Here is an 18,241-nt window from a genome sequence, read left to right on the forward strand (position 1 = left end):
CACTGTTAAACATACATAGGCCCCCACTCCCACTGTTAAACATACAAAGGCCCCCACTCCCACTGTTAAACATACATAGGCCCCCATTCCCACTGATAAACATACATAGGCCCCCACTCCCACTGATAAACATACATAGGCCCCCACTCCCACTGTTAAACATACATAGGCCTCCACTCTCACTTTTAAACATACATAGGCCCCACTCCCACTGTTAAACATACATAGGACCCCACTCCCACTGTTAAACATACATAGGACCCCACTCCCACTGTTAAACATACATAGGCCCCCACTCCCACTGTTACACAAACATAGGGCCCCACTCCCACTGTTAAACATACATTGGCCCCCACTCCTACTGTTACACATACATTGGCCCCCACTCCTACTGTTAAACATACATTGGCCCCCACTCCTACTGTTAAACATACATAGGCCCCCACTCCCACTGTTAAACATACATAGGCCCCCACTCCCACTGTTAAACATACATAGGCCCCCTCTCCCACTGTTAAACAAACATAGGCCCCCACTCCCACTGTTACACATACATTGGCCCCCACTCCTACTGTTAAACATACATAGGCCCCCACTCCCACTGTTAAACATACATAGGCCCCCACTCCCACTGTTAAACATACATAGGCCCCCTCTCCCACTGTTAAACAAACATAGGCCCCCACTCCCACTGTTACACATACATTGGCCCCCACTCCTACTGTTAAACATACATAGGCCCCCACTCCCACTGTGGAAATGGAGCTAAACGAAAAGTCTGACCAAAGACAGTTAAGTCACAGTGACCTACATTAATATATTAGTGAAGTTCATCTGATGGTGTATCAAGGTATCAATTTTGATGACTGTTGGGATTTAAATGTAAGAGTAATGAGCTCAACACGAACTCTAACTAAGATGTCACACACACAGGACTGACGGAACAAAAACTTGTAATATTCTAACACCCCCTCCATTATGTTTCAGGGACATAACACCAACAGTGGTAGTATAAAAAGGATGGTAACTATAACTGATGGTCTATAACACAACCTAAAGGCCCAGGAGGCCCTACACACTACATCTCAATACTTACGGGCATGGGCTAAACTAAGGCCCAACAGTATAAACTGCATACTTCATCTCAACACTTACGGGCATGGGTTAAACTAAGGGCCAACAGTATACACTACACACTACATCTCAACACTTACGGGCATGGTCTAAACTAAAGGCCAACACTATAAACTACACACTACATCTCAATCCTTACGGACATGGGCTAAGCTAAGGGCCAACAGTATACACTACACACTACATCTCAAGACTTACGGGCATGGGCTGAGCTAAGGACCAACAGTATAAACTACCCACTACATCTCAATACTTACGGGCATGGGCTAAGCAAAGGGCCAACAGTGTAAACTACACACTACATCTCAATACTTAAGGGCATGGGCTGAGCTAAGGGCCAACAGTATAAACTACACACTTCATCTCAACACTTACGGGCATGGGCTAAACTAAGGGCCAACAGTATAAACTGCACACTTCATCTCAACACTTACGGGCATGGGCTAAACTAAGGGCCAACAGTATAAACTACACATTACATCTCAATACTTAAGGGCATTGGCTAAGCTAAGGGCCAACAGTATAAACTACACACTATATCTCAATACTTACGGGCATGGGCCAAGCTAAGGGCCAACAGTATAAACTACACACTACATCTCAATACTTAAGGGCATGGGCTGAGCTAAGGGCCAACAGTATAAACTACACACTACATCTCAATACTTAAGGGCATGGGCTAAACTAAGGGCCAACAGTATAAACTACACACTACATCTCAATACTTACGGGCATGGGCTAAGCAAAGGGCCAACAGTATAAACTGCACACTTCATCTCAATACCAACGGGCATGGGCTAAGCTAAGGGCCAACAGTGTAAACTACACACTACATCTCAATACTTAAGGGCATGGGCTAAACTAAGGGCCAACAGTTTAAACTACACACTACATCTCAATACTTACGGGCATTGGCTAAGCTAAGGGCCAACAGTATAAACTACACACTACATCTCAATACTTACGGGCATGGGCTAAGCTAAGGGCCAACAGTATAAACTAAACACTACATCTTAATACTTACGGGCATGGGCTAAGCTAAGGGCCCAGAGTCGGAGGTAAGAGGCTGTGTGGGATATACAGCCCAGACAGTACTCAATGGTGTGTATTGACTGGTGAACAAACACTTCCTCAAAGTTGAATTCCTGTAAATAGAGCAGAAAAGGTAAGTAAGATTGAGTTCCTGTAACTAGAGCAGTAAAGGTAAGTAAGATTGTATCAATGGCGTCCTACGTACAACAAATACCATTATAGGAACATCTTATCAAAATAGATTTTACTTCATGTCCAGGTTTTTTTCATATAATTATGGGAACTAATATTTCTGTGTCAAAAAACCAGTCACCAATAATAAAAAGGAGAGTCAGACATTGCTATACTTTGATCTCCATTAAATTAGAATTTCTGGTGAATAAATACAAGAAAAATGACAGAGCATGCCATTCAGGTGAGAACACATTACACACAGCTAGTTATGCTAAATATATACAGAGAACAAGAGGACCATCAGCTGTAATGGTGTCCCTAGTGGACATAGGGCTAGGTTAATGTATACACATGTATATAGTACATGTAATGGTCACCCTAGTGGTAGGTTAATGTATACACATGTATATAGTACATGTAATGGTCACCCTAGTGGTAGGTTAATGTATACACATGTATATAGTACATGTAATGGTCACCCTAGTGGTAGGTTAATGTATACACATGTATATAGTACATGTAATGGTCACCCTAGTGGACATAGGGCTAGGTTAATGTATACAGATGTATATAGTACATGTAATGGTCACCCTAGTGGACATAGGGCTAGGTTAATGTATACAGATGTATATAGTACATGTAATGGTCACCCTAGTGGACATAGGGCTAGGTTAATGTATACACATGTATATAGTACATGTAATGGTCACCCTAGTGGACATAGGGCTAGGTTAATGTATACAGATGTATATAGTACATGTAATGGTCACCCTAGTGGACATAGGGCTAGGTTAATGTATACAGATGTATATAGTACATGTAATGGTCACCCTAGTGGACATAGGGCTAGGTTAATGTATACAGATGTATATAGTACATGTAATGGTCACCCTAGTGGACATAGGGCTAGGTTAATGTATACAGATGTATATAGTACATGTAATGGTCACCCTAGTGGACATAGGGCTAGGTTAATGTATACAGATGTATATAGTACATGTAATGGTCACCCTAGTGGACATAGGGCTAGGTTAATGTATACAGATGTATATAGTACATGTAATGGTCACCCTAGTGGACATAGGGCTAGGTTAATGTATACAGATGTATATAGTACATGTAATGGTCACCCTAGTGGACATAGGGCTAGGTTAATGTATACAGATGTATATAGTACATGTAATGGTCACCCTAGTGGACATAGGGCTAGGTTAATGTATACAGATGTATATAGTACATGTAATGGTCACCCTAGTGGACATAGGGCTAGGTTAATGTATACAGATGTATATAGTACATGTAATGGTCACCCTAGTGGACATAGGGCTAGGTTAATGTATACAGATGTATATAGTACATGTAATGGTCACCCTAGTGGACATAGGGCTAGGTTAATGTATACAGATGTATATAGTACATGTAATGGTCACCCTAGTGGACATAGGGCTAGGTTAATGTATACAGATGTATATAGTACATGTAATGGTCACCCTAGTGGACATAGGGCTAGGTTAATGTATACAGATGTATATAGTACATGTAATGGTCACCCTAGTGGACATAGGGCTAGGTTAATGTATACAGATGTATATAGTACATGTAATGGTCACCCTAGTGGACATAGGGCTAGGTTAATGTATACAGATGTATATAGTACATGTAATGGTCACCCTAGTGGACATAGGGCTAGGTTAATGTATACAGATGTATATAGTACATGTAATGGTCACCCTAGTGGACATAGGGCTAGGTTAATGTATACAGATGTATATAGTACATGTAATGGTCACCCTAGTGGACATAGGGCTAGGTTAATGTTTACAGATGTTTTTAGTACATGTAATGCAAATATAGTGACTGTTGATTCACCGACAAAAAGATGTTTGGGATTGAAGACATTTTTTAAAACAATTTTAGCCCTATTTCCCCCATTTAAACCTCATCCAAAGACAACATCTGGGCTTTAATTTTCCTATTATCAAACTGTCACACCATGATAATTAATTCAACCAGGTTTTTTTTTCTTTCTCAAAAACAAACAAAATTTTAGTGATATTTGGAAACTACAGTAACATTTACCCCCTACCCACAGGGGAATAGGTGACCTTGGGGTAATAAAATTTAGCCCCTACCCACAGGGGAAAAAGGGACCTTGGGGTAATAAAATTTAACCCCTACCCACAGGGGAAAAGGTGACCTTGGGGTAATAAAATTTAGCCCCTACCCACAGGGGAAAAGGTGACCTGGGGGTAATAAAATTTACCCCCTTCCCACAGGGGAAAAGGTGACCTGGGGGTAATAAAATTTACCCCCTACCCACAGGGGAATAGGTGACCTGGGGGTAATGAAATTTACCCCCTACCCACAGGGGAATAGGTGACCTGGGGGTAATGAAATTCAATCTTGATAAAGTACCTTGAAACTTATCCATCCATGAAGACTATTTGATTCTAGAATTTCTGAATATTGAGCCCTTTTTGCCCTGGGGCACAAACCGTATTATTCAAATTCTTGGTGTCGTCTTTTTTTATGGAAGCTTCATGCAAAAATTCATTGCAAATGATTCAGCGGGTCCAAAACCTGTATTATTGTTACAAATGCCTGATGGATGACAACAAACAAGAGCTGATCACAGTAGGTGACAGGAGGGTTTGAGTCAGGTTTGTTTTAGGTGACCTAACAAGGTACATCATCTTTTTGTTTGACTTGGAATTAAAGTCATTCAAAGTCTGAAGTTACTAATGGACGACAGTCTGGGGCAGCTCTATCACCAAACGTCGGACCAGTCGAACCATACATGTTTGCTTAAGAAATAGAGATGGACCTAGGGGTCTGGTCTATGATATATGTTCTTGTGTTTCGGTTAAGACATTCAATGCCTGGAAATGTTTTACAGGTATATGACAGGATAATATTGTGTTTGATAGCAGGCAAAGCAGATCAACATGGTATGTTAAACACAATTTAACTGACAGGCTTCATGAGTTTATAGACCAACGTATAAATGTCGACAACAATGAGGGATGACCATGCAAGCACTACGTCAGGGGAATCCTCACAAGAGTCTAGCTTCAGCATGCCTAGTTGATGTGACGTGAGTTCTCAGGTTGGTAAAGGATCTACAAAGGTGTTCTACATGTGTTGGGTAACAACGAAGCAAATCTGTTAATACTTACATTACCATGAAGCCAGTTAATTTTTGCAGATCTACATTTTCGTGATATTTACTCGAAATCAGGTCATCATTTACACCGATTTAAATTTCATAATTTGGAGATAAGAAAATATTTATTTTCATCCATATTGTCCCCAATGTCAACTTTCAAACATTATCCATGTATTCAGTTAAAAACGAGGACAAACAGTTCACCTATTAAACTATTCCCAGTTAAATTGTATAAATATACAATCTGTTTCAAACCATTATACACCGTACTTGCCAAATTACTGGGCTGTTTAGACATGCTTGCTGAGGCAATACTGTTATAGAGGTAATTGGTAGCCTGCGTTACTGTATATAATCTGGATATTTACACGTGTTATATCAGAACACTGATCAAATGGTTGCATTAGGTATATATACCCTGTGAATTACCCAAAATATCATCCTGGCAAAAATAACTGGCTATATGGTAGGTACTACAGGCATGTTCACAACATTAAATAGCAAGTTAAATATATTAAACGAAGAAATAAAATTAACAGCAAATTAAGACAGACACAGACATGCAAAACACAGGTAAAACAATATACCTTCCCACACCGGAACACCGTTTTTTAGGACCCCACAATTGTTTCTATACTAATGCTTACCATGCATCCCGCTTACATTTGGTTTATCATTTAATAAGACTGAACAAAATAATAGCCAACCAAATTTCACAAGTCTTGAATCATTTTTCCTTAATCAAAGAGTCATCATGTAAATATTTTAAGATGTTGAATATGTAATATATTTCTCCACATCAACCATAAACAAAAGGTTATAGTTCACTGAACTTATATTTTTTTGGCTATTTTATTGTGTTTTTTTGGTATTTTCCTCAGACAACTGCAGGAGTGTAAAACAATGATGTAAGACTTGTAATTATTGGTTGATGTAAGACTTGTATTTATTGGTCGATGGAAGACTTGTAATTATTGGTCGATGTAAGACTTTTAATTATTGGTTGATGTAAGACTTGTATTTATTGGTTGATGTAAGATTTGTAATTATTGGTTGATGTAAGACTTGTATTTATTGGTTGATGTAAGATTTGTAATTATTGGTTGATGTAAGACTTGTAATTATTGGTTGATGTAAGACTTGTATTTATTGGTTGATGTAAGATTTGTAATTATTGGTTGATGTAAGACTTGTATTTATTGGTTGATGTAAGACTTATTTATTGGTTGATGTAAGACTTGTAATTATTGGTCGATGTAAGACTTGTAATTATTGGTTGATGTAAGACTTGTAATTATTGGTTGAATATATTTCAGTCACAATCTACAAAATACTTAAAATAAATTCAATGGGGCAGACTGCATACTTGTTGGGAGATATTTTGAATTGGGATTTTTTTCTTCTTGACATGACTTGGCAAAAACAGTAGAGTTCCCCCCTCACCACGGTACACATACGGGTCACGTAACGTTCTAGTTTGGTTACACCGATATGATATCCTGTTTATTGAGGAAATGTTCATCTTGGGAGAGCAAATGTAAGAACTCGCACTTTCAAAAGAGGGTGCCCAGGTAGTAATTTGGTAGGTGAAAAAATTGTTACCAACAGAATATTTAGTGAATTAAAAGATTGCCAACACTTATCACCAAAGTTAAAGCTGCCCAGCTGGACACTGTCCATCTAAATTAAACCTATGTCCATACTGCTGTACAATGTACATTAAATTTAAATAAAGGGTTCTTGAGGTTTTCTGGGATGACACAGTGATTATAATAACATTAAGTAAGAATTTTGAGGATGGGTTGAAATAATGTAAATTTTACAGGTGAAGTCCAGGGTATTTCTAATTACTAAAAAATATTTATTTGTTGAGATGTAACTGAAACCAGGTGCCCAATGTTGACGGATGTGCTTTAAATAAATCGCAATTCAAAATCAAAATGGCCTCATATGCTAGAGCCCTTGACAACACAGCTACAACGTGAAGGATTTAAGTTTAGCAAGGCCACAGCATTCACCTCCTCAGAGTCTGTTAGTTCACCGGCCGCCATCGTCCCACCGTCACCATGATTGACCTCTTGAGCGTGATTCACAAGGTCACCGCTCTGAACGGACAATTGCTGATGTTTGAACTGCGAGTGGCGATGAAAGTAAAAAGATATGTTTGAATACAAATCTGAATTCTCTGTGAATGTATCATGTATGGAACCTGGTGCTGCGTCTCGCTGCCCTCTGGAACGCTGGTCTGCTGTAAGCACTATCACTAGAAGCACTCGTTAGTGTTAATGCTGTTTGTCAGTCTGTTGCCATGGAAACGATTCTTGGAAGGACTGGATTGGGTATGATTATTTTTCAATGAACATTATTTTTATCTTTTCTATGGAGAGAATTGCATGTTTAACACCTATTTGTTTTAGATACCATTTGTTTAGTTTTGAAAATATTTCGGACAGATTACCCTTACATCTTGAAAATATTTTAATCCAGCAAAAGACCTTTTCGAAGACATGCCATGGTTTTTCTTGCAGTCCCATTTATCTCGAAAATAAGTTTATTTCAATTAGGTCAACTAAGTTTTTGTAATATTTTAAACCAAGGAAATTAATTGATTGATTAGATAAGTATCTGATTTGATTGATTTTACAGGTAAAAGACCTGTTTCATCCAAAATGCAGGAAGACATAACATTTTATTTATCAAAACAAACAACTATAATTTATTTCTTAAAAAAAATATCAATCCTGACCTGCGACCTAAAATACACTGAAAATACTAATAGCATCACATGACCACTGGCCTAAAGATATGGCAAGAATCCTTAATTTAAGGCTTCTTGTATACGGTATTTTAAAATCTTACTTGACTTGAGTCGAGTTTGTTTTTATAACATTTGATAAATAGTATTATAACGAGGATGATTATCTGCTGAAGTTCCTGAAAATTTAAAACAAAGGATGAATAAGCCCACTATTAGGTACACCCTCACAGAGACCACCTGGTCCAGTCCTCGTTTCCATCACCACGGACATGCATGGAAAAACAAAATTTCAACCAATCGTGTATGAGTATGGTAGTCACCTCCTCGTCTTCCTCCATATGGGCCGTGTCTGGGTTTTCAGAGTGGTAGATCACCTCCTCTTCCTCCTCATCAGCGAGAGGAACGCTCTCATATTGTGACCTACCACACCTACTGGACTATACAACAACAACAAAAATATCAATCAGACATACACAAACAACACGTTAGAATTACTGAGTGGAATGACGTCTGCACACACCCAGAATTCTAACCAATGAATCTTCAGCCCATCTGGCCTCAAATGTTTAGTACATTTGACCGTCCATCTTTACATTTTTATTTTCACGCAGATACAACAAAACTTTTACCACAGGGATCAAGTCTGCGAATACAACAGTCACCAAATCAGGCGCTCCAAAATCGCATGATATGCTGTCTGTGTCTGAGGTAACGCATGTGATGCCTCATCTGTTTCCACAACATGTACACCAGTACACACATACACAGAACTTCACGCCATGCAACACATGTACTGAACAACACATTTGCTTGCAATCAAGCCGTCAAATCATATTAAACAAACAAGAGTCCCAATGGGCCTGTATTGCTCTCCTGTTCTTCATCAAACATCTGTGACTTTCAAAGTGGGTCAAGGTCAATTTTTAAATATTGTTATGCTACACATTATAAAAACTTGTTAGAAAACGATGTATTTTATTACTCAACACGTTACGAGTCCTTTTTTTACTCGGGTAATGAAGGCCTAGGTCTTTCATTCTAATTCTAACCGTCATAGCCCTTACACTGATAAGCTAAAGACTTAATGTTATTACTGAAGAACTCTTGTTAATTCAGAAGAAGTTGTTTAAAAATTTGTTTTAAATGTCAAAATTTGACCCCTGTTGGCCCTAAAAGTGGCTCAAAGTCACCGATTTGAAAACAAATGACAGCCTTCACTCCAGCATGCTTCAAGAAATATTTGACTCCGAGACTCTTGGTTATTTCAAAGAAATGGTTTAAATTTGTCCTTGGCCTGTTGGGTATTCAGAAGTCATTTAAAGATTTTAACCTGTTTGACAACATTGACCTTGAAAGTGGACCAAGGATGAAGGGCGATATGAAGAATCTACCATCTGATGATGGCTAAAAATTTGTAGCTTGCCGAATGCTGCACCATCACATAAGCTCACTTGGCCAAAGGGCCAAGTGAGCTAAAAGCAAATCCATTTATTTATATTATAACATACAATAAATATTAAACAGAGTATTGAATTACAAACAGACCAATGTATTCAAATTGTAAATAGGTACTGTAATTGAATGTCAACAGAGTATTGTATAGCATACAGTTGTCAACAGAGTATTGTATAGCATACAGTTGTCAACAGAGGATTGCATAACATACAGCTGTCAACAGAGTATTTAATAACATACAGTTGTCACCAGAGTATTGTATATCTTGATGTTGTCAACAGAGGATTGTATTACATACAGTTGTCATCAGAGTATTGTATATCATACAGTTGTCAACAAAGAATTAGGTAGCATACCGTTGTCAACAGAGTATTGTGTAGCATACAGTTGTCAACAGAGTATTGCATAACATACAGTTGTCAACAGAGTCTTGTGTAGCATACAGTTGTCAACAGAGTATTGTATTACATACAGTTGTCAACAGAGTATTGTATATCATGATGTTGTCAACAGAGTATTGTATAACATACATTTGTCAACAGAGTATTGTATAACATACAGTTGTCAACAGAGTATTGTATATCATACAGTTGTCAACAGGGTATTGTATAACATACAGTTGTCAACAGAGTATTGTATATCATGATGTTGTCAACAGAGTATTGTATAACATACATTTGTCAACAGAGTATTGTATATCATGATGTTGTCAACAGAGTATTGTATAACATACAGTTGTCAACAGAGTATTGTATAACATACAGTTGTCAACAGAGTATTGTATAACATACAGTTGTCAACAGAGTATTGTATAACATACAGTTGTCAACAGAGTATTGTATAACATACAGTTGTCAACAGAGTATTGTATAACATACAGTTGTCAACAGAGTATTGTATAACATACAGTTGTCAACAGAGTATTGTATAACATACAGTTGTCAACAGAGTATTGTATAACATACAGTTGTCAACAGAGTATTGTATAACATACAGTTGTCAACAGAGTATTGTATAACATACAGTTGTCAACAGAGTATTGTATAACATACAGTTGTCAACAGAGTATTGCATAACATACAGTTGTCAACAGAGTATTGTGTAGCATACAGTTGTCAACAGAGTATTGTATATCATACAGTTGTCAACAGAGTATTGTATAGCATACAGTTGTCAACAGAGTATTGTATAGCATACAATTGTCAACAGAGTATTGTATTACATACAGTTGTCAACAGAGTATTGTATATCATACAGTTGTCAACAGAGTATTGTATAGCATACAGTTGTCAACAGAGTATTGTATAACATACAGTTGTCAACAGAGTATTGTATAACATACAGTTGTCAACAGAGTATTGTATAACATACAGTTGTCAACAGAGTATTGTATAACATACAGTTGTCAACAGAATATTGTATTACATTCAGTTGTCAACAGGGTATTGCATTTTATAGCACTTTCATTTTGGGGAAAGAACATTTCAGATCTCTTCCATTAAGTGGAGTTTAAATTTCCCCATTAAGGCTTACTTCTTCTCTAACAGAAGGTAAAGGATTTGTGGATTTTAATTTGTACACAACTTTCCAGGACACGATTACGGTTTAAAAATAGAACCTGTAGAAAATGAAAGTGCTATACAGAACATTACTTTAGATCAATACCTTTATGTTTCAGTACAAGCCATACTAATTATAACCAACATGACCATCTGTCACCAGTGTACAGTAGGTCCCCAGCTGTATTACCTGTCCGTATCTGTGCCAGTGTCGCAGCAGGAAGGGCTTGGTGAACCACATCCACGGTACACAGGCCAGGGCCAGTAACACAAGGAAGATCTGCAGCCCTTTCTGTGGATACGATCATACAAATATGTATATGCAAATACCCTACATATCTACAAAATACCCTACATGTCTACATAATATACCCTACATATCTACATATATACCCTACATATCTACATATAAACCCTACATATCTACATACATACCCTACATACATACCCTACATATCTACATATAAACCCTACATATCTACATAATATACCCTACATATCTACATAATATACCCTACATATCAACATACATACCCTACATATCTACATACATACCCTACATATCTACATACATACCCTACATATCTACATATAAACCCTACATATCTACATACAAACCCTACATATCTACATATAAACACTACATATCTACATACATACCCTACATATAAACCCTACATATCTACATGCATACCCTACATATCTACATAATATACCCCACATATCTACATAATATACCCTACATATCTACATACATACCCTACATATCTACATAATATACCCTACATATCTACATACATACCCTACATATCTACATAATATACCCTACATATCTACATATATACCCTACATATCTACATAATATACCCTACATATCTACATATATATACCCTACCTTTCTACATATATACCCTACATATCTACATATATACCCTACATATATCTGCATATATACCCTACATATCTACATAATATCCCCTACATATCTACATAATATACCCTACATATCTATATATATACCCTACATATCTACATAATATACCCTACATATCTATATATATACCCTACATATCTTCATATATACCCTACATATCTACATATATACCCTACAAATCTACATATATACCCTACATATCTACAAATATCCCCTACATTCATCTACATAATATTCCCTACATATCTACATATATACCCTACAAATCTACATATATACCCTACATATCTACACATATACCCTACATATCTACATATATACCCTACATATCTACATAATATACCCTACATATCTACAAATATACCCTACATATATCTACATAATATACCCTACATATCTACATACATACCCTACATATCTCTACATATATACCCTACATATCTACATATATTCCCTACATATCTACATAATATACCCTACATATCTACATACATACCCTACATATCTACATATATACCCTACATATATCTACATATATACCCTACATATCTACATAATATACCCTACATATCTACAAATATACCCTACATATATCTACATAATATACCCTACATATCTACATACATACCCTACATATCTACATAATATACCCTACATATCTACATATATACCCTACATATCTATATAATATACCCTACATATCTACATATATATACCCTACCTTTCTACATATATACCCTACATATCTACATATATACCCTACATATCTACATATATACCCTACATATCTACATAATATACCCTACATATCTACATAAATACCCTACATATCTACATAATATACCCTACATATCTACATATATACCCTACATATCTATATAATATACCCTACATATCTACATATATATACCCTACCTTTCTACATATATACCCTACATATCTACATATATACCCTACATATCTACATATATACCCTACATATCTACATAATATACCCTACATATCTACATATATACCCTACATATCTATATAATAATCCCTACATAACTTAATAATATACCCCTCTTATCTACATAAAATTATATATCCTTAATATGAATTTTGCAATGTTTTACACTTTAAATGAACAAATATTTGCTGGCATCTCAACATTTCAGGATGATCTTTGTAGTTTAAACGAATTCAAGTATTTCTATAGTCTGAGTTCCTTCTTACTGTATGAAGCATAGTCCTCAAAGATGCCATTTTTTAACAATGTCAACAAATAATCGATTTTTTACTGCCAATTGAACTTGTAAAATCAATAACCTGCTGGCAAAAAATGTTGAGATGTAGTAACAGACAACGTACCTGACCAGAGTAGAAAGGACGAACACTAGGCTGAGCGGTGTCACTGTAGGCAAACAGGACCATGTTTATCAACCCTGAAAGTCAGGAATAAACAAGAAAACTCATACATCTTCATATTAGGTAGCTCAACTGAATATTTAAGCAATCATGGCAAATTGTTCTCATTGAAATTAATGAAAGTCCCCATATGGGGCTCCCCCTCTCAGATCTCATAGGGAATACCCTTCCTTTATATTACATCTGCTTCCCTGGTCACACGGATTCTCCATGGTAAATGCCCATAGGAGCCCCTTTTGTGTCCAGCCAAGATGTCATGACCCCGGGACTTAAACCTCAGGGGCAGAGCCAGATCCTGGTGCCAATCGTGGTAGCATGATTGTTTCCATATTTACAAGTCAAGTAGTTGTAAACAGGTGTTGACAGTTATTATATTATGACCCATGATCAAGTCCCCTAAAATCAGAAGTTACACAAAATACAAAAGTCCTATACTGTACATATAGCCATACCTATAAGTAGATTGGGGGCGTTGCCAGTGTCCTTGTATGTGAAGGTTGTCCACTTGACGAAGATCAAGATGATGAGGTAACCAAACATACAGAAGAGGAAGATCACCTGGGGTATAAACTCACAGTATATGTTGATAGCTTTGTTAAAATATCTGGAAACAAAGAATTGAAAAAGAAATGATTGACATACTACTAATTTTATATATGTAGAACACTTTTGATTCAAAATATCTTATTAACAGTATAGGTGTATGCTTGTTTGACACCATAGACAAAAGCTCGAATATTAAAGCCTGGTTAGCTCAAACTATTCTCTGTTTTCTTGGTCTGCACAAGTTGAAGTTAAATCCTAATGAGAATCACTGCCACACAGAAAACTGCTATACACAGGTTTCCTTACCTGTTATTGACAAGGCTGAGAGCAACTCCAAAAAACATCTGGGTTACTCCGAGGATCACCGACAACTTCATCTTAATTGAGTTGGTCACTGTAATCTTGTTCTTGGACATTGACCATACCTGTCAATCAATAATACAAAGATGGTTGGTCAACGTACAGTAATGTATAATCCCACGTGTATAAAACGTTTCCCCTCTGGAGATTTTCTCCTACGGGAGGAGGGGGGGGCTACTCAGGTTGAGAAGAATATCCTATAATCGTGAACCCTGTAGTTGTCAAAGTTATTTTCCTATTCAAACTTTCAGAAGTACTTCATATATAAGTAGTGATAGTCATTGAGAAGCCGACTAGTTTCTTTGTCTCCAGAAATGGAAGGACAAGTAGATTAGAACGTTAAACAAGATGATTATGGGACTTACCACTCACCTAAGTATAATTGTACCAGTCGATAAAGAGCAACTTATTATAACGTAAGTGTAACTCTCCATCCCAGTAAGTGTAGTGTAAACCTCCATCCCAGTAAGTGTAGTGTAAACCTCAATCCCAGTAAGTGTAGTGTAAACCTCCATCCCAGTAAGTATAGTGTAAACCTCCATCCCAGTAAGTGTAGTGTAAACCTCCATCCCAGTAAGTGCAGTGTAAACCTCCATCCCACTACCTACTGGTTAAATATCACCAACTTTAGGATTCCATCACTAGAGGTGGATTTTACCTTGTTTTCTCATGTGAATATGAATGAAACACCAAATTCATGTGTTGTAATAACTCCGATAGCCCTCCATCCTGACTAGTCATGGGCCAAATATCATTTTGAGACGTAAGCATATTAGACCCCTGTGACCTTGAATGAAGTTTAAGGTCATATGATCTAACACCTTCATAACTGTCCACCCCAGCCAGCTACAGACCAAACAGACTGGCATTAGTTGAGAAGTGGAAAACGTTGATTGTTAGTGAAAAATGACGATAACGGAAAAATAGGTCACTTGAGTCTTCTATGGGTTAACCTACCGGGTCGAGACCAAACGGATAAGGTCCAATGACATAGCTCGTCCTCACATCCAAAACAAGGTTCTCTGATCCATTCAATGTCTTCAATGTATATGTTCTGCAAAGGAAAGATACAAAAGTAAGCTTTGTGCTACCTCTGATGTACTGATAAGATGTTCTGTAATATAATTTACTCCAGAAAGCCTCTCGACGGCGTTTTTGCATAATTAACTCAGTTCTATAAATCAAGCATTATTGCATCATTATCATCAGTTAAATTTGTTCACCATACAGCATATGGCAAATACTACCACTAATATTTGTCTTCATCTTTTAGACCCGAGAAATTGTTACTACTTCAAACCAGACCTACGACATCCCTTAATGACTATGGTAAACCTCCAGTCAGTTCCAACGAAATGAAATAAATATTGTCAATCCTGTTCGAATTACACAAAATATAGCTGCTAAAATAACAAGTATTTCAAACAATCTGGCAGAGTTGACATTGGCAAAAATCACTATAGTCAAGTTGTTGATACAGGACAACGACGGCGTATTACAATACATTTGCAAATCTGGCCATGAATAATGGTACATATGTCTTTCTCATATTTACTTAATACATATTAATAATTGATTATTAAGTTCAATCTGCATGAATTCGCAAGGCCGAGACGTTCGAAGTATGTTCGAATATTGATGTATCAGAAGCGGAGGGCTGATTGAAACTGAATTTACGGATTAATAGTTTGACCGACCACCTGGTCAGATCCGTTTGTTTTGGTTTATATACAGGTAACATATCAATTAAGAAATAAATCAGGGATTGGCGGCATTCAAACCGTAAATTCTATATTTGGTGTTGGATAATAAGTTTACTCTATTGACTAGAGTTATGTTAGTTAAACATTTACTAAGATATATGTGTAACTGACTTACTGATTAGTTTGGGGATCTACTGGATACCAGGAGGAGCCGAATATGTTGACAGACTTGGAGTAGAAGTCATTGTAGAGGAGGCCGGTGTAGAGAGAGAACGCCCCCATCAACAGTATTACATACCTACCACTGAAGAATATCTCAAAGATCTGTCAACAAACAGCAATGTAATATAGCATGTATATCTCATAAATCTTAAACATACAGCTTTATAGCAATGTAACATAGCATGTAACGTACAGCTTTATAACAATGTAATATAGCATGTAACATACAGCTTTATAACAATGTAATATAGCATGTAACATACATCATTATAACAATGTAATATAGCATGTAACATACAGCTTTATAACAATGTAACATAGCATGTAACATACAGCTTTATAACAATGTAACATAGCATGTAACAAACAGCTTTATAACAATGTAACATAGCATGTAACATACAGCTTTATAACAATGTAACATAGCATGTAACATACAGCTTTATAACAATGTAACATAGCATGTAACATACATCATTATAACAATGTAATATAGCATGTAACATACATCATTATAACATATGTGTTTACCCATACACAGTAAAACCTCAATATAAAGCCCATAGTTTCATTTGCCACCTGGCTTACTGCCAACACATTTAAAGTCTCTTTTTCGTTATTTAACATTTCCTCTGTACATTTCCCTCAATTTATCACCAAAACCTTTAATAACCCCAAACCTTCTCTGGACGAATGGTGACAGTAGAGAGAGGTTTTACTGTATTCTATCAGAGATTATCTGAAAGATCTCTAACAACAGTATACAATATGCGATGATTAAATGAAAAGTTTCAAAAAAGAAAAACAAAGTGATGTTTCCAGAACTTCATAAGCCTTTTGATATTGATAAGGCTTGTGACTGAATTCTGCCCCTTTGCAACTCAGTAAGACTATACAGCTAGTAACTGTTGTAATTACTTTTTATTGTAAAATACAATTAGTCAAGATTGACTTCTACAGTATTAACAAAATGAATCTAGATTAACAACTTTTTGTACGATGAGATTAAACAGTACCTCGTTATCAATTTTCTTGGCCTGTATCTGCTTCTCCTTTAACACTAGGCCTAGTGCAAACAGGAACATGATGATACCGTGTCCCGTGTCACCAAACATGACAGCGAATAGAAACGGGAAGGAGATGATGGTATACAGGGCTGTAATGTAACACAAAGAATCTCTAAGTACATCAAAATCATAAAGAAATATCTCAAAACAAACATTAATAGCATCATCAAGTATGTTTTATACTCCCCTGTTTCCCTTCTCTTACATGTTTGAAGCATTGCCACACAGGAGGTTCGCTTTTGCTTCCTCACAAGTTAAATTCTGTGTTATTAAATAATGGGGCTAAAAACTGACAAACCTTTACAATAAAGCTTGCATACATTAAGGCTGATATTATAGAAAGTTAGAAACTATGAACACGATAAGCTAGCATCATTTTAGTATGTTTTACACCTTAATATGTTTACCAAGTAGATGTACAACCTCAACACAGTAGAACTTGACTTAAAGTTCAAAATAGGTTATCAAATTCTTTGTAACTGGCCACACCCTAGCCACATCTACCTGGATTGACCTCTTTATAACTGGCCACACCATAGCCACACCTACCTGGATTGACCTCTATATAACTGGCCACACCCTAGCCACACCTAACTGGATTGACCTCTTTATAACTGACCACTCCCTAGCCACACCTACCTGGATTGACCTCTTTATAACTGGCCACACCCTAGCCACACCTAACTGGATTGACCTCTTTATAACTGGCCACACCCTAGCCACA

The 18,241-nt window shown here is 36.7% G+C and overlaps 2 protein-coding genes across 5 annotated transcripts in view; one reads left to right on the plus strand and one right to left on the minus strand.

The window, feature by feature from the left end:
* LOC110460346 (V-type proton ATPase 116 kDa subunit a-like) overlaps positions 1-18,241 on the minus strand; it is a 35,743-nt gene that overhangs the window by 5,029 nt on the left and 12,473 nt on the right. For 2 of the 3 annotated variants that reach the window (XM_021513207.1, XM_021513205.1), the window contains exons 12-20: positions 17,467-17,606; positions 16,404-16,552; positions 15,483-15,579; positions 14,472-14,590; positions 14,072-14,223; positions 13,563-13,636; positions 11,469-11,570; positions 8,585-8,701; positions 2,159-2,279 (exon numbers count right to left, since the gene is read on the minus strand). In XM_021513207.1, coding sequence (XP_021368882.1) covers positions 2,159-2,279; positions 8,585-8,701; positions 11,469-11,570; positions 13,563-13,636; positions 14,072-14,223; positions 14,472-14,590; positions 15,483-15,579; positions 16,404-16,552; positions 17,467-17,606 — 1,071 coding nt within the window. Of the gene's footprint in view, positions 1-2,158; positions 2,280-7,524; positions 7,639-8,584; positions 8,702-11,468; positions 11,571-13,562; positions 13,637-14,071; positions 14,224-14,471; positions 14,591-15,482; positions 15,580-16,403; positions 16,553-17,466; positions 17,607-18,241 lie in introns of all 3 variants that reach the window. The other variant, XM_021513206.1, reaches the window with a different exon arrangement.
* LOC110460347 (adhesive plaque matrix protein-like) lies at positions 2,668-4,352 on the plus strand. 2 transcript variants are annotated; one of them, XM_021513208.1, is made up of 2 exons: positions 2,668-2,677; positions 2,831-4,352. In XM_021513208.1, exon 2 carries the CDS (start codon positions 2,835-2,837, stop codon positions 4,305-4,307), a length of 1,473 nt encoding a protein of 490 aa, XP_021368883.1. In that variant the 5' UTR covers positions 2,668-2,677; positions 2,831-2,834; the 3' UTR covers positions 4,308-4,352. The 2 variants fall into 2 exon arrangements, with proteins under 2 accessions (XP_021368883.1, XP_021368884.1); XM_021513209.1 differs by lacking the exon at positions 2,668-2,677 and adding an exon at positions 2,714-2,728 and having other exon boundaries at positions 3,011-4,352.

Source organism: Mizuhopecten yessoensis, unplaced genomic scaffold (assembly GCF_002113885.1).
Source record: "Mizuhopecten yessoensis strain PY_sf001 unplaced genomic scaffold, ASM211388v2 scaffold10359, whole genome shotgun sequence".
Lineage (NCBI taxonomy): Eukaryota > Metazoa > Mollusca > Bivalvia > Pectinida > Pectinidae > Mizuhopecten > Mizuhopecten yessoensis.